Source organism: Xenopus tropicalis, chromosome 3 (genome assembly GCF_000004195.4).
Source record: "Xenopus tropicalis strain Nigerian chromosome 3, UCB_Xtro_10.0, whole genome shotgun sequence".
Taxonomy (NCBI): domain Eukaryota; kingdom Metazoa; phylum Chordata; class Amphibia; order Anura; family Pipidae; genus Xenopus; species Xenopus tropicalis.
Genome location: NC_030679.2, coordinates 65,520,972 through 65,541,880, shown reverse-complemented (window position 1 = coordinate 65,541,880; position 20,909 = coordinate 65,520,972). Strand labels below are relative to the sequence as shown.

Below are 20,909 nucleotides of genomic sequence, written 5' to 3'. Positions count from 1 at the left end.
TAGTTTGTCTTGTGTGTTTAATTTTTTAAGACTTAACCCATGAAATTAATTGACGTAAACTTGGGTCTGCTTAGGAATCTTCAATCTTTTTATTACTAAAGCCACTGGACTAATTGGTAAGTAAAAATGGTTTTACCACCTAGTGCCAAATTAGTGGATACCGTTTCAACTTAAATGTATTTGTGTTCATGCCTTAACACTGATTTTTTCAACATCTAGAGAAGCAAAAAAAAAAGTAAAATGCCATAAAAAATTATGTCTTATTCTGATCAGGTAATATACGACAGTATTTAACATGTTTACACCATAATACTTAGTAGTACTTATAATTGTTAATATTTTGCAGGAAACCTTTCCTTTTGCTAAACCTTATATGGTGAGTTTTTTTTATACCTTTCCTTTTGCTAAACCCTATATGGTGAGTTTTTTTTTATATATTTTTTTTTTAATCATAAGGGCAGTTAGGTCCGTAAGGGGGTCTGTAGCAGCTTCATGTTGTAAACTTGTAGAAATAATGCAGTGTTATTTTAAGCATTTGCTAACATGCTTTTGTGGGTTTTGATATTATTACCATTTTTTTGTTGAAATAATTTTAAATGCATCAAAAAAATTTAGTACAAATAGGCAATGCAGCACTCCTAGACGTAAAACAGAAGTTTGCATATTTTGGCCAAATTGTTAGGTGCAAATAGTTGCACCTAATTTTTGTAATGCATATATATATATATATATATATAATATTTACACAGGCTGAATTTGTGCCCTAGCAATAATTAAATATATATTGTATATTTTTTGCTGGGTAATTATTGGGACAGTATAGCACCATGGTTATAGGAAGGCCCCTTTTAACGACTATAACTAAAGACCCGAGAGTATTCTTTCTTGCAAGATTTAATACGGAATATTACAACCACAGCCCAAGCACGCCAGCAAAAGGGCCTGATAGCAATTAACTGGAAACGTGCACAAAGATCTTCAGAAAAAGATTTTCACATGGTTCAGTACATACAGAGGTTGGAATACTTAACGCCACTGAAATATTCTGTAATGGAAAGGTTGCAAGGATGATGCAGCCTAGATGGATTTAGCTTTTTTTATATCATGAGCTTACACAGATTATTTTCAGTTGCCTCCTACAAGTGATAAATGAACAGAATAAATGAATGTGGACACAGTCCAGAACTCTGCACACACTACTTAAAACCTTAGTCCAATTATAGAAGAAAGCATTGGCAATAACTATCCTTACTTGATCATTCAGCCAGTTCACAATCCATGGAAAATCTTACCACCATAATCACCAGTTCTTAGTTTATAAAGCAAACATGTTTGTCGCTCTGTATCAAAACCTTGGCAAAAAGTACTGTAGCCTGACTGTTCAACCTTATTCTTACTACATAATAAAAGGTCCATTAGATTTTTATTTTTTTTTTTATAAAATTTTGCTGATTACATTAAATACTGTTGTCCAGAATCTAATTATGAAGATAACTGTTACTGTTATTACTGTTATTAAAATTAAACTGTTTTCTAAATATATCATAACATTGTATACTGTATAATAATGAACTGTATAATTTTGCCATAAAAGTACTTCCTGTTGCTTTTACATTACCTGTTAGATACCCCAAGTCCCTTTATGAGGGGGCTGCCTTTTTTGTGCAGCGGGAGTCTGTTAGCATTAGAAGCTATAACCGACAGGTTGAGAAGTGACAGTCAAGTTGGTAGATTTTGGAATATCAAGTAACAATTACTTACAAAAGCAGCACTAACAAAACAATCAACATGACCTATAGGGAACTTTTTATGTACATTAATATTTTGAAAAGTAGTTTTCAGTATCGCAGTATCGGCACTGTTGAAAAACAGGCATTCAAACTGACAGCAGACCAGTCTTTTTTATTAAAGAATAAATAACTCTTTAAGTTGTGTTAATTGAAGCAGAAGAACCACCCAGGTCTTGTAGCCAACAACACCAACTATGGACAATCCCCCCCCCCCCCATCATAAATCCCCCCTTCCCTCACCTCCTGCTCTTCTTCAGTTCTCCTCTCTTTCCTTTGTGTTTACCTAGAAAAATCGCTAAAAATCTCAAATATAAAAAAATAAGTTGTGTTAATTGAAATTGGTCCTGTTTGTGGAAAACCTGCTGTGAATAAATCACAGGTGTATACCTGCTTAAAAAATACATCAGCTGTAATTGCCTTTTTCTCTGGAAAAAGTGTTTAAACTTCTGCCATTTTAGTGAATTGTTAAATAGCAAGCATGTCAAATAACAGGACTATAATTGCCAGGGTGAGGCCAAAAAAGATTTTCAATTTGACACTAGATTACATAGAGTCCGAGTCAATTTATAATAAAGACCTGGCAAAAACTAAGCTAACTTCTCTAAGTACTCATGGGGAAGGGTTTTTTTAGGTCCAGGGCTCATTCATACACATTTCGAGGCTAATGCACAAATTCATTTTTCATTTTTTAGCAACAGCACTTTATAAATGAGACTCAGGTAGGGGGGTGCAGGGAGAGACCCATGTGCTGGCCCTCACATGTTGGGGGGAATCATTCAAAGTTAGATGCAAATCTTTGTTGCATTATGTTTAAAAAAAAAACAAAAAATGTTTGTGCCTGCATTTAGCAAGTAGCATACGCAACTGTTGCTTCACATTGAAACATTCAGGTATATCCTAGGGGAGAAACTGCGCACTTGGTAATTATCATTAGCCATATGGTTTACCTTGTTCTGTATGCTAAGATTAATCAACCAAGCTGTCATCATCCAGTACATATATTTTCCTTTTCTAATGAAATGCAATATGAAGTAATTTCCTGACTAAGAAGAATAGTTATTAGTGAAAAATTTATATAATTGTAGTTGTCTTGAATCTGTCATCTTTTATCTTGTAGTATTTTCTCTTTCACAGCAAATACAAAGTCATTTTTTAAACATAATTCTACAGGTGTATTTAGTTAGTATCATAAAACATAGAATCTGAACCCAACTCACCAAACTGATATGGTAGCTCAGGTACAGTCACCCTGAGCCTATAGCTCAGGGGTTGGGAACCTTTTTGGCTGAGAGAGCCATAAACACCACATATTTTAAAATGTAAGTCCATGAGAGCCATACAATATGTTTGGCCACAGATGCTGCGGGGCAAGGTAGGGTGGGTCCCAAAGATGCCGGATGCGATGCAGATGAGGGCGTTGCCTGCACTTGGCGGATAGAAGACGTGTTCTAAGGCTTAGAACACATCTTCTATCCGCCGAGCGCAGGCCATGCCCCCTGTTATTTTTTTTATTAAAGATTTGGCAGCGAGCCAGATGCAGCCATCAAAAGAGCCACATCTGGCTCCCGAGCCATAGGTTCCCTACCCCTGTTATAGCTTAAGGAGGTTCAACCAAAGCTCCATTCTCCACTGAGAAGTTTAGACAAAGTAGGTTAGAACATGTAGTTTTAATATATGTCTATAAATATAAAAATTAACAATTCATTCATGAACAATTCCCTGTAGAACTGAGATATAATTTGTTGTATATATATTGCATGCAGAAGCACAACACAAATGCAAGCGGCATCTAGGCAAATATTTATGTACAATGGAAAGAACATTAGCGTTATGTGGAGATATAACTGGAGGCTATATAGGTATGGGATCCCTTATCTGGAAACCTGTTATCCAGAAAGCTCTGAATTACGGAAAGCCCGTCTCCCATAGACTCCATTTTAATTAAATATTTCAGAATTTTAAAACTGATTCCTTTGTCTCTGTAGTAATAAAACGGTACCTTGTAATTGATCCCAACTATGATATAAATAATACTTATTGGATGCAAAACAATCCTATTGGGTTTAATGTTTTATTGTTTTTTTTAGTAGACTTAAGGTATGGAGATCTAAATTACGGAAAGACCCCTTACCCGAAATACCCTTGGTCCCGAGCATTCTGGATAACGGGTTCTATACCTGTACATTTTTCACAGTAGAAAAAAAAAAAAGGTGCATTAATACTATCTGAAATTCCAAAAAATAAATATAAATACAATTTTTTAGAAATTGTGTCACTGCTAAAACAAACTCAAGAAGCACATGTTGCAGTCGTTGCAAAGGCAGGTAAGGAATCTCTGGGATGCTAAAACTTGGCTTCTGGTCATTTGAAACAGGGCGATACAGTGATGCAAGGAAGAATCCACGATGCAATGATCGATTGATCGATCATAGCCTTCTGTATAGGAAGGAGTCGGGCTAGGATAGATCAATCGATCGTCACATAGTGGATTCTTCCCTGCATTGTTGTATCGCCCTATTTCAAATGACCGGAAGCCAAGTTTTAGCAGGTATTTTCTAATAAAGCATTTAAAATAATAAATGGTGTGCAGGATAGGGCAATTATTGGGGCAGGGTAGAAAAGATTTTTTACTTAAACATTTTTAGTGTTACTTTTCCTTTAATATCATTAATCAAGTAGAGCAAAATATATTTCTAGGTAACAAAATAGAAAGATCTGTGACTTCAGAAAGCCAAAGGGTTAATAGGTTGAGGAAACAAATAAGACAGCATTCTAGACCACATATGTCAAGGTATTTACAAATAAGTAATGTTACAAGACAGGTCAGCCCCTTCCTCATCTTCTTTTTGTAATATCTATGGGGGATATGTAATAAAAGGCACTCATTTTTTAACTAATCCAATCAAGTTAAAATTTACTGGTCACCTGTTTAAAAGTGAGCATCTTATTGGTTGCTATAGGTTACCACTACTGGGCAAACTTAGTGCTTTTATTGCATATGGGTGTATGAATATATCCATTAGTGGGATCCAAATTGAGATTACTCAAAAAAAAAAAAAAGTTACCACCTTTTGTCAATTATTTTTTATATCATTACTCTGGCAAGAACCTTCATAAAAAATGGCTGTCTTTTAAATATATAGTTTATATCCTATGGACATACAAGAGACTTCAGTGTGAGTGTCCTGAATTTACTTCTTTAACTGCCTGTTGAACTATATGTAATCTGGACCTGAATATTTGCAGCATTGTATAACTAGTCAAATCTCTTCCAGATAACACTCACATTCCCACAGTGCCTTAAATGTTTTATAATACGTATACCTGCAAAGAAGGTGAATGCAATCCATAGCGGGAACTGTAGTTTTTGCTTGAGGAAATTGATTTCTCATATATTGTTTCAGTTGTTAGGTAAACGGAGTAACCAATAGCAAAGGACAGACAGAAACTGCTTTCAGTCACAATTTTATTTACAAATGACTTTATAAATCACTGACTAGTTGTAAGTTGTATATATTGAAGTGTGGCTTAGAATTACAGTTTCTTTCATTAAGCAAAACAAAAATGTTTGTGCATCTGCATTAATGCATCACTTGCAAAAACAAAACATAGGTAGCAGTGAAAAAAAAGTCTTTACTTCTGGTGAACTATCTGAAAACAACTAAACGGTGAGCAACCATTCAAAACTGTTATGTTGATCAAACAGTAGATGGTGCTCTTGTAATCTTGATTGAAACTGGAGAAATACTTTGACTCTACTGCCCTGTATCTCAGTAATACTTTGTATAGAAACCCCCTTTATATAGCAATTACTTCTGCTTTTGCTTAAATGTCTGATTCAAACATTGAATGACAACTTGGAAACATTTATTGCTAAATTGCCTTGGATATTATATATATATATAATATATATATATATATATATATATATATATAATATATATATATATATATATATATATATATATATAACTTTGAGAAAGGCTGTGGATACGGCTGAAACGTTAGTTTGACGTGTTTTCATCAATAAATATTTTTTGTTTGCATTAAGTCCTGTGAGTGCGGCATCTACTTTGGATTGTACTACCTTTATTATACTGCACCCAGGCATACTTGGACTTGGATAAACGTGAGTGCCTACTTGCATGCATTCTCTCTCTCTCTCTCTCTCTCTCTCAATATATATATATATATTGCAAAGTAAAAGTCTGCTTATCAATGTTCAGATATAGGGCATTTTATGGTATAAATGTTATCATTTCTGGAATTCCCTTCCACATTCCTTTAGATTTTCTTCCACTCAAAAAGCGACACTTCTTCAAGCTGTAATCTCATACCCAAAATGCAGTCCTTTTAGTTGCAAATTAATTGATGTCTAGATCTGACAAACAAAAACTCGAGAAACTATTTCCCTGTAAATGGGCAAGTCTCAGTGTACCATCCATATCTAGGTATTCACTTAACCTATTCCATATAACAAATGGTAGATCTTAATTATAGGAAACTCCAACCAATCTCAAATCAGAGGAGGATAACTATAAGAAAGTGGAAATGTCATGGGAAGCTAGGATTAACTTGGCAAAAATGTTGCTGCCAAAAATACTCTCTCTCTTCAGAACTATCCCATTAAAAGTTCCCACAGCCTTAATGAAGTCCCTGCAGGATGTTATAATCAACCTTATTTGGAAAAAGAAGACCCCAAGAGTAGCTAAATCTTTAATGTATAGTCCATTAAATAGAGTTGGAATGGGAGTACCCAGGTTAATTAACTACGCAAAAACATGCAAAATAGATCAAATCAAAGCATAATAGCAAAACGATATCCAGAAACTATAGATACAAATTGAAAACTTCTCAGACACCCATATTAAAAGAAAACTTGTGGCTCTGGGCAATAGTTCTTAACCCTAAGTTGATTGGCCCTCACCTAAATACCTGACAATATACCTTGAGAGTATGAAGTGATGATATTGTTCTAGCTAATAAATGCAAACTCAATATACTTTACTGTTAAGATCAAGCCTTTAAAACCTACAATACCCCATTATGGGTCTTGCAAAATGGATAAGCAAAGGCATAACAGTTATAGGAGACCTATACATTGCATGCATTCTGTCATTTGACCAAATCTGACACAAAGTTCCTAAACAGGATTTTTTTCTATACCTACAAATAAGACGTTACACAATCATATGACAAGCCAAACGATTCTTACCAACCTTATCCCCTTTTACAATTCCTCAAGGGAAAAAACTAAAAATGCAAAAGGTATATCTATTGCTTATGATATTTTGACTGATAATACAACTTTTCGAAAAACTAAATCAAGTGGGAGGTGGATTTTTATTGCACTCTCCCAGAGGATGAATGGTTGGCAGCTCTCCAATGGTCCAGCAAATCTACTAGCTGCATTAACCATGTGGAAACATCAAGGAAGATCTTACTAAGATGGTACCTCTCTCATATTACAATGGCCAAAATGAGCGCTAATTACTCTCACACATGCTGGAGAGGATGTGGTCAGCCAGCTAGCATATATCATATGGTGAACCCGCTCCAATTTGAAACAATCATGGACCACAGTTTCTCAGCTTATTTCCACATTTTCTAAAGTACAAATCCGTACATCTCCAACATTAGCTTTACTGAATATCGGCATGAGCACCAGACCCACTAGAACAGTAGTGTTGCATATCCTATCGGCAGCAAGGACCCTTATAACCTCCACCTGGAAAACCAATACTGACATTCTAATCAGCTGAATTAACATCCAAGCTTCGTACGAACATGTTTAACCAATACAATGCAAAGTCCTGCTGTGGAGATTAATTAGTGGGACAGAGATATAGTAGATTAGTGCTGTCCAACTTCTGTGTTGCCGAGGGCCAGAATTTCTCTAGCATACATGGTGGAGGGCCGCTAATGGAAGCCAGTTTTGACCACTCCCTCTTATTAAACCACACCCACTTCAAACCACACCCATTTAATCACTATGGAGGTAGTGCAGCAAAAACTTAAATGCTTGGTCCTCACTGCAGGATATCAACTGTGATTCATATGTGAAATGTGATATTATGTTATATTAAGACATACCCTTAAATCCATATGCCTCCTCTCCTGTGGATAGCACAGCAACCCCCACATAATTATACACCTTAGGGACCATTTAATGGCTATTTCCAACTGCTAACAAACTCCCAGAACAAACCTCCCACAGGCAGCATTGGGCAGGCAGAGTATGGCACACACAGGCAGCACTCTGCCTGTCCTATGCTGCCGGTGTGTGCCATACTCTTCCTGCCCTACCGTGACTGTGTGTGCCATACACTACTTGCCCTATGCTGCCTGTGTTTGCTATACTCTGCCTTCCCTTAGCTGCCTGTGTGTTCAATGCTCTGTTTGATCTTCCCTGCCTGTGTGTGCTTACTCTGCCTGCCCTACCCTTTCTGTGTGTGCCATACTCTGCCTGCCCTATGCTGCCTGTGTGTGCCATACTCTACCTGCCCTATGCTGCCTGTGTGTGCCAAGCTCTGTCTGCCCTATGCTGCCTGTGTGTGCCATAATCTGCCTTCCCTACCCTGCCTGTGTGTGCCATACTCTGCCTGCCCTATGCTGCCTGTGTGTGCCATACTCTACCTGCCCTATGCTGCCTGTGTGTGCCAAGCTCTGTCTGCCCTATGCTGCCTGTGTGTGCCATACTCTGCCTGCCCTACCCTGCCTGTGTGTGCCATACCCTCCCTGCCCTATGCTGCCTGTGTGTGCCATACACACAGGCAGCATAGTTCAGGCAGTACATACAATGTCTGAGGTGTGAACAGGTGAACAATGTGGGTGATTACAGCCTGAGCCTGAGGTGTGAACACTGCAGGGGGTGAACAATGCAGGGATTAAAAGGTGTGAACACAGAGGATTACATTTTTAAACCATACAGGGGGATTACAGTCTGAATCTGAGGTGAGAACCATGCAGGTGGCCAGTTAAGCTCAGTACTGACCATTTAAAGCTTACTCAAAGGTAAACCATCAAAGCAGCCAGATAGGTGGGGGGGGGGGGCACATGGCCCGCGGGCCACCACTTGGACAGCACTGTAGTAGATCATTCAAGAAACAGTAACTGGGTTGCTATTCAATGTTAATTTATAATGAAATTAATAGGGATGCACCAAACCCACTTTTTTGGATTAGGCTCAATTAGGAATGGAAGGGGTTAAAAATCAGTGCGCAATGAAAAATTTTCAGATTCGGTTCGCCCGGGACCGCGTATTCATCCGAATTCTTAAAAAAAAAACGGAATTCGGTGCATCCTTGATATATATTTATATATAAGCTATAACTGACAGGTTGAGAAGGGGCAGTCAGGTTGTCAAAACAGTCAGATTTAGGAATTTCAAGTAACAATTACTTACAAAAGCAGCCCTATCAGTGAAAAATGATCACCATGGCCCATTCATTTAAGGAAAAGTAACACTAAAAATATTTAAGTAAAAAATCTTTTCTACCCTGCTCCAATAATTGCCCTATCATGCACACCATAATTTGAAATAAGGCGATGCAGAAGAAGCAGGATCCACTATGCGAAGATCGATTGATTGATCCTAGCCTTCCTTCTGTATAGGAAGAAGTCAGGCTAGGATCGATCAATCGATCATTGCATAGTGGATTCTGCCCTGCATCGCCTTACTTCAAATGACCGGAAGACAAGCTTTAGCAGGTAATTTCTAATAAAGCATTCAAAATAATAAATGGTGTGCAGGATAGGGCAATTATTGGAGCAGGGTAGAATAGATTTTTTACTTTTCCTTTAAAGCATTAATTTCAGATTGTTAAAAGCACGACTGGAAAAACTTTGTAGTAACCACGATAATTTCTGATGTGCGTAAATTGCGCAAAAATTTTTGTCGTGGTCGTAAGAAAATATTGTGGTTGCGACGGCGCAAAGACCTTTCTGACTTTGAACTTCAATGCATGATTTTGGAAGCCTTCCATAGGACTCAATGGCACTCTGCAGCTCCAACCTGGCCCAAGGAAAGTCACAATACTGAAGCTTGAATGAATTCCGAAATGTTCATAGTCATTGCGAAAAATGATTTTTTTTTTTTGCAAATTTATGCAAAACGTGAAAAAGTCACGTCATTTTAACAGTATTCTCGTGGTCATTATGAAAAGTTCTAAACTTTAGAAAAAATATGAATATTTCGCAATTGTGGTCATTGTGCTTTAATGAGTGGCCCGCTACATGTACGTTCATATTTTGAAGAGTACTTTTTTCGTGCAAGTATCACTTTAAGGGTTTACACCATTTATGTTAGATTAAGGTACATTCCTGGATTATATATGCATTCAAAAAAAGAAATAATGCACCACTGAACACCGAGTATAATGCTTTGTATTTCAAAACATAGACATTTCAGACTTTAGTACCGAAACAAGCCATTGCAAAATTCAGAAATGAATATATTAGCTTTTCTTCTTGTCACCACATTCAGTGGTGTTTTATGTTTCATAACTGGATACTATAGTTACCCTTCTAATGGTGAATAGCGTTCATAGCAGTTCAAAAATGTAAGGGTCTGCTAGAGAATGTCTGAAAAACATGCAACCACCTTATTTTTAAGATCACAAAGGACACATCACATTTGTTTAAATATACAAATAGTAAAGGAGTGATTTTTTAAACAGCAGTGGTTCTGTCTTCACAATCCCTGTCTCCCAGATCAATACTGGCTGTGTTTAGAGAGTCCTCTCGGGTCGATAGTGTTTCACGATGTGATACACAACGAGGAATGTGGCCACTGAAATACATGTAGATCCATGGATTGGCACAGCTGTTCAGGTTCCCAAGAAGCATGATAATAGTAAATGCAGCACCTAAAAAGAAACCATATATGGAATGATTCAAACAGAGAACAAATCATTTCAAATTGCAAAGCTGTTTCTTCTACAAAAAGTTGTCATCCTTATTGAGAAGTTATCTACCCAAGTATCCCTGTTCCCAAGTAAATACTTTTTATGAATGGCATCATTTAAAATAGCATGCCGCATTTGCAGTCGTAAATATGGGTCCTGGTACTTTCTTCCACTTTATGTAAGTGTGCAACCACTATGGTATCTGCATTGCTTTGACTTGACCTTGACTTTTGAAAAAGCCTAATACTTCTAGTGTGCCCAATTTCATTAACAAACTATTGTTATATGTAGTAACCCTTTCCACACAGACATTGCCTTAATTTCAAATTTGTGACACAGATAAGACTGATTAAGGGGACCGCCCTCGAAACATCACAAATTTGAAATAAAGACGCAGGGATAATCCCGCTGCTTGAAGTAATTTTCATGTTTTTCATGAATACAGTGTTGCCTGCATTTAGCAGCACTGTATTCATAAAGGGCTGGCTGGAGGCAGCACAGAGGCATCCCCTTGGACACCTAGGGGCACATTCATGAAAGTATGAGTTCGAATCCCGAAATGGGAAAAAGTCGGATTAGATACGATAATTTCTGATGATCGCAAATATTGCGAAAATCCTTACCAAAAAATCGGAATTGTCACGATAATATCGAAATTTTCATATCGAAGGATTGTAAACGGCGGGAAAACCTTTCCAACTTTGATCCTTCTGTGCATGATTTTGGAAGCCTCCCATAGGACTCAATGGCACTCTGCAGCTCTAACCTGGCCCAAGGAAAGTCATGATACTAAAGCTTGAATGAATCTGAAACTTTCGTACTCGGCGCGACAATATGATTTTGTCGTACAAATTTTGGCGCAAAGTACGAAAATGTTGCAGAAAATTTGCACAGTTTGACCAAATACGAATATTTTGTATTTCGTACCTGTCGTACTTTAATAAATGTGCCCCCTAGTTTAGTTTATAGCAAGGAGCAACGCAGCCCTATACTTCCTGGATGCCTATGGCAACGGCTAAGTAAAGGGCTTTTTGCGCAGGGTTTTAATGAACAAGTTCTAACCTCTTTTGTTGGGAAACCAAAAGACCTATATAAGCTGTTGGAACTGCAATCCTCAGAACTTCAGATTTAGAATGACAGAATCTAGATAACGTACATAAAATTGATTCCCATAGCCTCTAATCCCATTTTTTTTGTCACCCTCTAAATTATTTTCAGACCCTTGTTCCTTATAAAGCGCCATATAAGTTGGAGCTATAGAAATAAATGATGATGATTTTGCCTATTGAGTTAGTAAAAGAAACTAGTCATTTTTATTTCCATTATGAGAAAATCTCTAATATGCATGTATAATATTGCATATCTTAGATGCAAGAACAATGTATAAAGTATAATATATACTCGTAAGTACATAACTATGATGTATAAACAATCTTAAAAAGAGATTTAAACAAAAAATAGAAAACCTCAAGACTTTCTAGCAACTGAACATCGTTTCTGATTTTGGGCATGTAGAGACATTGTTCACTTTCATGAAAAATTGCAAATGTAAATTGCCTGTTTCAGCAGTAATAGAATTCTGTATATACAAAATTTCTGTCCAATTATGTTTCTATTCTGCTGAAAAAAAATGCCATGTACTTGGCTTCGGTGGGCAAAGTTTATGAAAACCTTATTTTTTAGTATTGATTTCACCTCTCTACCTGTTCTATCTGTGTCTGCCCTGTGTGTGTTATATATGTGCTTATAATACAGTGTGTATGTTTATAAACAACATTACTTTTATGTATTAGTTACTTTTATTTGCCCTTACAGCAGTTACCTCTTCACATTATCTTTTTGTCTTAATTTGTGTTAAACTACAATTAATTTGACCATGGAGCTGCCACAGTTCTCCTTTATGACTGCAATATCTATCATTGTAATTGAAAATACCGCAAAAGGACTTCACTTAAATATTTGTGAAGAAAAGAAAAGGTCAGAACCCAGGCCAATGCTCTTCTTTAATAAAAAAAATGCACTGCCCCTTTTTTTCTGTCTTTGGATCACCAGCTGCGCACAGAAGACAGCAATATGCTCGGTAAAATAGTACCCTGGGGTTCGCGTTTTTATTGAAGAGGAGCAATTCCAATTATAATCCAACATTTCTAGGTAAATAGATCATTTATGTCTAAATTGTTTTCTTATAGATTCATCACCTATTTTATAATATATAGCATCTTGTAGACAAAGACCATAGAGATACCAAACTACATATGATAGAATGTGAGCCAAATCTTCTATCCAGTACAAGTAAATAGCTTTTTGGGTTGCTGCCATTACTAAAAAACAGACTTTATATACCTCATCAGAGAAAGCTAAAGATAAGTTTCTATTTTTCTCTTGAAGTTACTCCCTGATATCTAAAAAAAACTGTAGAAATGAACATTTGAGTGAATATCTCTAATATATGACTGGATATTTTTCCAAAGTAATATAATCATCGAACATAACCAGATGTAACGGAAAATACCTTCTCTTTGTTTTTACATTTTGGACAAAAAGATACTTTAGAAAAGTCAGACAGCTCTTGAAAAATACCTATATTATACCCAAGATAAGCCTAAATTAATGATTTCTCCGGGATTCCGATGTGATATTTCTCTTGAAGTATTGTAATGTTTTTAAGAGTTCTTTAGTGCTAGTTTTTATTCCCCCATTTTTCAGGACAATAATCTTTACCAGAAAGGAAAAGTTGGACGATTCAACCAACATGTAAAAAAAGAGGAACAGTGGCATTAGTCAGAAGTCCAGGACTAATTGGTCTGTCATCCACTGCTTGGACAGAAAGAGGTACCTCAGCAGGAAACCCACATGACTTAGCAAAGCAACAGTCTATAAAGTTGCCAGCAGCACTAGAATCTAGTATGGTTTGATAGGAAAATGATTAAATTAGAGGTCAGGAACATACATTCTTGAATGAAAATTATCTGGGAGTGAGGAAACTTCACCTAGAGGAGACCTCCCCATCAGACCTAGGTGAGGGAGTTTTTCCGACGTTGGGGCCTGATTGGACAGGTCTTGAGGAGATGACCAGTTTGCCCACAGTACATACACAGGCCAGCGTTTCTTCAACGAGTTCTATCCTCAGGGGTTAAATGAGTGGCACCAAGCTGCATTGGCTCTTTAGCTTAAGTAAAAGGCAAAAAGTAAGAATCGGCATGGACACAATACGAGACTTGCTACTTTGTGTCTTTTGTAATTGCCTTTCTTTCATCCGAATGTCAGTACAGATACCAAAGGACTTAAAGGACATGTAAAGCCTACATTTACCTATAATGTATATCAGTTGGGCACGTCTCCCCCACCCAAATGGCATCATTTGTACTGCATGTATCCCCTCCGTTTGCCAGCACCATCCCCTTTTCCTAAAGCAAATAGCAGCTTTCACCCAGTGGCCATTTTTATTCTGATACATAATCAGTTACATTTAAATCTGCAAACAGCATACACACACAGACCCTTATTCAGTATATATTTCCTCAAGAATGCAGGCTCACACAGGCACAACTGTCTCTGATAAAAGTTCTGCTTTGTTTGAGCTGAGCTCAGGAGAGAAAGGAGAAAAATATTTGAAGCAGACAGACAGCTAGAGCTGGGTTTCTATGGGAACCAGCAATGCCATCTCTTCACTGGCTGCTAGACTGGGGGGTATGTTTAGTAATCTGAGCTTAGAACAACTGAGCATGCCCACAAGCCAAGAGCCAAAGCTAATTCCTGAGGGAGGGGGCGAGTGGGTTACAGGAGGAGAAGGCAGTCTGAGTAAAGGTGGCCACACACATGGCGATTTGCTATCTTTAAAAAAAATCATTAAATCCGCCACTAACCTTCAGGGCTGAAACAGCAGATAAGGAGGTAGAAACAATAGAATTTCTACCTCCTTCTGCCCTTTCAGCCCTGACGGCAGATTTTGCTCAGGCGCCTTCTATGGCGCCCGATCAAAATCTTTTAACCTGGCCGACCGGCAAGTCGACCGATATCAGCAGCCTCCTGTGATATCAGTCGACTCACCGACTTGCCATACACACATCGAATATCGTACGAAATGAGGTTTCATATGATATTATCGGTGCGTGTATGGCCAGCTTGATTAAGGTGATGCTGCAGCCTTACTATTAACCTCTGGACAACCAGAGTGGCAGGAATTGAAAGATTTCAAAGAGGCTGTTCACTGATTACATTTTTGCGTGTGGGGTTTACATGTCCTTTAAGGTCATCATAAGGTCTTCAGGATCAGGAACCCATAACAGGTCTCTAGATCACCAGCATAATGTAGAGGGGTAGGAATCTTAGCTTCAGAAACTTGAGCCATCTCAGCAGATGGCGCCACATTATCAGGCAGAGTAGAAGGTTCAACAGGAACCCCTTGAGAAATTTGGAGTGCATCAAGGCGGGTCAGGAAACGCTGCAGAGTTGAGACAGGTGTTGTTGCTGTGCCTCCAAACTTTTAAGGAAGTCTTCAAGAACACTTTCCAGGGTAGCAGTGGGAGCAGCAGCAGCCTGAGAGGGCTCCATTGTGGCCCATTCTAACTATCACAGCCTATGAGAAAGGAGCTCTGAGGACTGCTAGAGAGATCTTTGGTGAGCAGGGGAACTCACCGTTGCTCTTTTGTGAACTTTCTGCTGTGGCCTAACGGAGAGAACCTGAACACTGCAGAGGTGTGGTAAATGCGGTACAGACTAGTGTAACCAAAGGCATAGTCAAGAAACAGGCAGGGAGTCAGAGCAGGCTAAGTAAAATCAGAGTCAAGGACAGACGCAGAGTAGTAACCAGACATCAAAAAGTAACTAGAAGGGCCTTGGCAGGAGCTGTATAGACAGAACCAGCTTGGGCAAGGGAATGCACACGCACATTAAGCAGCACAATGGCGTCAAAACACGTGGCGTGTGCACCTATGCAGAAGAACCCGAAGAAGCATACATTAAATTAAATTAGATTCCCTAACAGGTAGTATAGTTGTAGGAAAAAATGCTTCTAAAGCTCTTTGTGGTCAAAGTGACACAACTCCTTCACCTCTTACAGTTAGTTTAAAGACACACAGCCCCTGCTACTGCACATTTACTAATGTTTTGTTCATGGAGGTACAGCCTTCTACTAATCATTTACTATCAGAAGGCAATCACAAGGCACACTTGTACGTGGAAGTAACCAACCAGTGATTAGCTTTGCGCAGATAGCTCCAGTAAGAACAATTGTTTTTTGTTTTGTTTTTTTAAATGTGATTGGTTGCTATGGGTTACTACTGTAGTGCAAATCTGGCTGGTGTTAGTAAATGAGCCTCATTCTGCTTAAAATTATAACCTTTCATCAGTTTTTATTCTTTGTATGAAGGGATAGTGCTTCGACAGCTGTTCTATATGTTTTGTATAGCCCTATGTTTTTTATTTACCACCTTTCTCTCTAATGAATCATCTCTTGTCATTTGCCAGTGTATAGGATTCTGTCTATAATGGGCTATCATGCACCACTGATTTGTTTTCTTTTAATACCAATAGTAAAGTTATAGTCAAGAAAAGCAACTGCATTAGAGCAGAAGTTCCTTCTCCAAAATAACACCTGCAAATGAAGTGTCATTTGTATTTTCTGACAAATAGTACCTGCCTGTGTGTGACAAAGTAGTGCTAAGTGTTACACCAAGTTTTGTAGCAGATAAAGCCTTGCTTTTATAGCTGTTCTAATTATGTGTTCATTCAGGCTTGAAATCATTACAGACCAACCATGTTTTGTGTATCTCTACACTGCTTTCTGTATATTTTAATATCTATGCTTTGTTCACTGCTTTACTAGAAAGGTAGTAACCAAGCTTTGAGTGTCTTTTGGCATTATACCAGCATGAAAATGTTTTCTTGCTTTCTGAAATAAATATAGTCATGCTTGCCTCTCTACATGATAGTGAAGCATCATATTATTTAGCAACCAAGTTTGTTTATGAGCTGATTGTAGTGTCAGCTGTGGAAACACCATAGACACAGGGGTCTTCTCAAAGGACTGTATGTCTAGAGAAAAGTTGCAAACAATATTATTATTTACAATTATTCTCACCTTGCTAACTCAATGGTTTCATTGCATTTTTTTGCCCATGTGGTAAAAGATCATAAACATGCTGGCAAATCTTTCTTAACTTAAGTCACATTTCACATAACAGCAGTACATGGAATGAAATGTTTATTGAAACTTACCTTCTGTAACATCCTCTGATGACCAAGCTACCCATAAATGAACTATGAAGAAAGGTGTCCAGCACAAGAAAAATGCAACAACTGTAACTACTGTCATTTTCACAGTCTTTATCATTGCCTTTGATATGCAGTTAATACTGCTTGCTCTCGATGCCCCTATGCGGTGCTGTTCTTGAAGTTCCAGATCACTGTGTTGCTTTACATATATGTTTGTTTTTATAGTTCTACAAATTTTTATCTGGCATACAATGAGTATATTTATTGGGATGAAAAATATAGCTACAAAAATCCATGTTACGTATGCCTTTGAGCCCCATGGTTCCATGAATTTTGCCCAACATTCAAAAATACCTGGGTAAATTTCTGTCTTAGAGAAAATAAACACCTGTGGGATGCTGAAGAGAAGAGAAATGCACCAGCTTGCACAGATTGGAGCATTCCACAGAGCCCTCTTCTTTTGGAAAGTAACCATGGGGTAGCATATTGCCTGAAATCTGTCCAAAGTCATCACTACGATCATGTATGTGGAGGCAAACATGCCAACCAATTGCAAGTATCGGATAAGTCTGCACATTGGATCTGGTCCAAAGAACACATCTGTAATATCCCAAATCATTTGGGGAAGAACTTGAAAAAATGCCACAACTAAGTCCGCTAAGCTTAAATGAAGCATAAACACATACATCCGAGACAATTTCTTCCTTTTGTTCCACAAAACCAAAATAAGAGTGAGGTTTCCAGCTGAGGCTACCATAAAGATAACACCAAGAACAGAAATCTCAACATAGGCTAATTGCTCGCTCCTGTCTGGTCTCTCAATGAATTGCGACTTGTTGGTCATAATTATCTCCCTGCTAGGAAATGGTTTTTCGTGCATGGAAAAGGAAAAATTATTCATCACACAGAGTGAAAGCTTTAGCTGCTGCCTTCCAAGTCAGTTTTGAAAAGACTGCTGGGAGCAGACAGCAAATTGAAATGAAAAAGAAGCAATCGTCCTTCTACTGAATGGATCTGTAGTTGTGTTCTTGGGGCGTGCTGTTCTAGAAATCTGTCCCTCTCCCTCCACTCCTCCTCCTCCTCCTGACCAATTTCAGGAGCTGTGTTCAGCTGTCTTTTACATTGCTTCCCAGCCACTTCTTGCCCAAGCCAATAGAAGAGCAGGAAGAAAAATAATGAAAAGTAATATGTTTAAACAAAATGTCAATTAACTTAGCATAGACTTGATGTTTGCTTATTAATCCTGGCATCTAATCGCAGGTGTTTTCTTTGTGTGCTAAATTATAATCTAAATTGACTGAGAAATTCAGGCATAATTTAGCTAACACCACAAAACCATAAAAGTGGAACACACACACTGACACATTACTTATTTGCCTGTATTATTATTAGATGTTTTGCAGGCTGCATATTTTAGTTATTGCATATTGTAGATTATTTATGCTTAAAAGCATTTGAAAGTATAGTACATAGAACCAAAAGCTTCTGCTAAAGCTAATGACACAGTAAATTACAATACAACAGACTTTGCTTAAGAATATATACAAATTGCAAAAACTGGCACGCAGTCCTTTAGCCACTCTAAAACATATTCTTTATCTGCAATAGTGTGGAGGAGTGTGCCAGTTTCTGCAATTTGGTTTTACGCTATACCTTCAGCTATGGGTTTGAGGTGCTGCACCTGGGCCACTACACTTCTATGGTGAGTGCGGTTTTCCTCTTGATTTTGTCAAAGCTGTTTGAAATTTTGAATTGGAGGTGGAGGGTCCGGGGTCTTTACACCTGGACCTATTATATCACTGGGTGAGCTACCGGTTTCAACGTTTATGATTAAAGGAGACATATTGGATAAATGGGAAAAACCCTAATTTTGTAGGCAATTATGAATAATACATGGGGCTGGTGTCCCTTTGGGCTTAAAATTAATCCTCTCTGTAAAAATGGCCCCTTTATTGGAGCTCCCTATAGATCCTATCACTTCTCTGTCCGAGTTTGAAATGGAGAGTGGGCGTGTCCTAACGGTCCCTGCCAGAAGCACAGTAGGAGGGGGAGAGCCAATCACAGCCCTGCACTCACACAAGCACAGACAGGCTTCAGTTCCCTATCAGGTCAGCCTAGCTGCTGATTGGTTCCTATCCTACAGTGCAGTGTACGGAGGGCCGCCGGCTCCCCAGCTCATCCAGAAAATTCAGCCAGCAGGAAGTGGCACAGATGGGCGGGACTAGTGGGGTTTTTGTGGAATTTCTCAATAAATCAGCAGGAAACACAACTTTTTAAGCACAATCCTTCTATATCTAGAGGAGTATAATTCACTGGTACATTCATAATTTTTATAGGATATGTCTCCTTTAAGTTCTTTATTTGTTAAACCTGGGGTTTACACAACTGAGTTACGATTAACTCGCGGTTATCCATTTTAAAAACTCCCCCTTATGTTAAACTGAGCCACTTGTAATTGAGATTGTTTGTCATACAAGAATATATGCAACCACATTTAACTTGTACAACATGTAAGCACATTCAGTTGTACAGCCCCACCCGCAACAAATATATCTTAATATGCTTTTATTGGAAGCAACAGCATAGAGCCCAACAGATCCATTTTGTTGCCTGTGTTGCCGACACTTGCATGTCTTATTAACACTCAGCATAGCGTAGCTGTCAATTTTTCACAGACTGGGATTAGTTGTTCTTCTCCTTTGGCAAGAAAACAATTGCAACAAGCCAGGTGCTGTTCTGTAGAACTGCCTACTACCTGCAAAAGGAACAAGACTTTCCCCTGCCTTGTACCAGTAGCTGTCCCCTTCTAAAAGTAGCAAAAACAAAATGCTTAAAAGCAACAGTGATCATAGTCAAAGTTGCCATTACTCTAAGAAACCCCTAACAACTAGCTCTTCCTATACCCTTATACCTGTAAGCATGCTGGGAGTGAATTAAATGTGTCTTTTCATGGTGTAATGTTTTATAAATCATATGTTTAGTTGACAGAATTGCCTTTGCTTCACTGGACAATGTGTAATTTTAAGAGCAATTATAATGATATGCAAGTAATAAATTATATCTGCCCATTCAAAACAAATTCATTAGACAACTTTTTCCATCCATTTGGAAATTACTTTGGCCATCAGTATACTTAGGGACTACATACAATTTTAGGATGAGCCTAAAGTGTTTGAAAATATGAATTAAATGTAAGGGTTACCCAAAGGATGAAGTCACATCACTCAGGATGTGTTACTTGGGGTTTATTGTGTTAGCTCCAACATAGTTCTTCTCCTTCATATTTTTAAAGCCAAACTCCAATATAATATCCACAGGTTGTAGAGCTTTTATAAAATAAACCTAATGCTGTAAGGCTGTACAAAGGAGAAGGAAAGGCTACATCATTGGGGGGGTGCCAAAATTTTAAAGTGGACCTGTCACCCAGACATAAAAAGCTGTAAAATAAAAGCCCTTTTCAAATTAAACATGAAACCCAAAATATTTTTTTTATTACCACATCCATACCCATTATAAAAGCATTTTAAAATCCCAGCTGTCAATCATAAAACACCTGCCCCGCCTCTATGCCTTAGGCATAGAGGTGGGGCAGACAGTTACTTTCACTTTCAATTCAGGACTTCTTAGATGTTGCTGCACTCCTCAACTTCCCCCTCCCTCCGCACCATGTAATTGTTTAACTAGTGCATAGGCATGGGCATCGGGTTCCCCCATACTGGCACAGAAACAAGATTTTGGCAGGATACAATGCCTGCTTTGATAACAGTGTCCACAAAATGGCCCCTGCCTGCTTGCTGCAATTGTGAATTCCAAGGCTGAAGAAAATAAGATTAAAATAATTTATATAGTGTAAGTAAAGTTTATTTTGCTTACCAAACACAATAGAAAACAATTTGAAATTATTTCTTAAGGTGACAGGTCCGCTTTAAGCACCCCCCAGTGACTTTAATAACTTACCTGAAACCAACAGCTCCTGTCCATGAGAATACTGCCCTAC

General features: G+C 38.0%; 1 protein-coding gene across 1 annotated transcript; it reads right to left on the bottom strand.

Annotated features, from left to right (window-relative positions):
- Window positions 1-10,166: 10,166 nt before the first annotated feature.
- On the bottom strand, window positions 10,167-17,904 carry avpr2.2 (arginine vasopressin receptor 2 (nephrogenic diabetes insipidus), gene 2). The gene is made up of 2 exons (XM_002932823.4): window positions 16,916-17,904; window positions 10,167-10,657 (listed from the first exon to the last, which is right to left on the bottom strand). Exons 1-2 carry the CDS (start codon window positions 17,811-17,813, stop codon window positions 10,461-10,463), a joined length of 1,095 nt encoding a protein of 364 aa, XP_002932869.2. The 5' UTR covers window positions 17,814-17,904; the 3' UTR covers window positions 10,167-10,460.
- Between the last annotated feature and the right edge of the window lie 3,005 nt (window positions 17,905-20,909).

Bases quoted from the DNA above. Each gene is read 5' to 3' on its own strand.
- avpr2.2 (XM_002932823.4), bottom strand. From the start codon at position 17,813: ATGAATAATTTTTCCTTTTCCATGCACGAAAAACCATTTCCTAGCAGG. The intron at 10,658-16,915 runs GTAAGTTTCAAT...GTTTCTTTTTAG, and splicing joins ATCAGAGGATGTTACAGAAG to GTGCTGCATTTACTATTATC.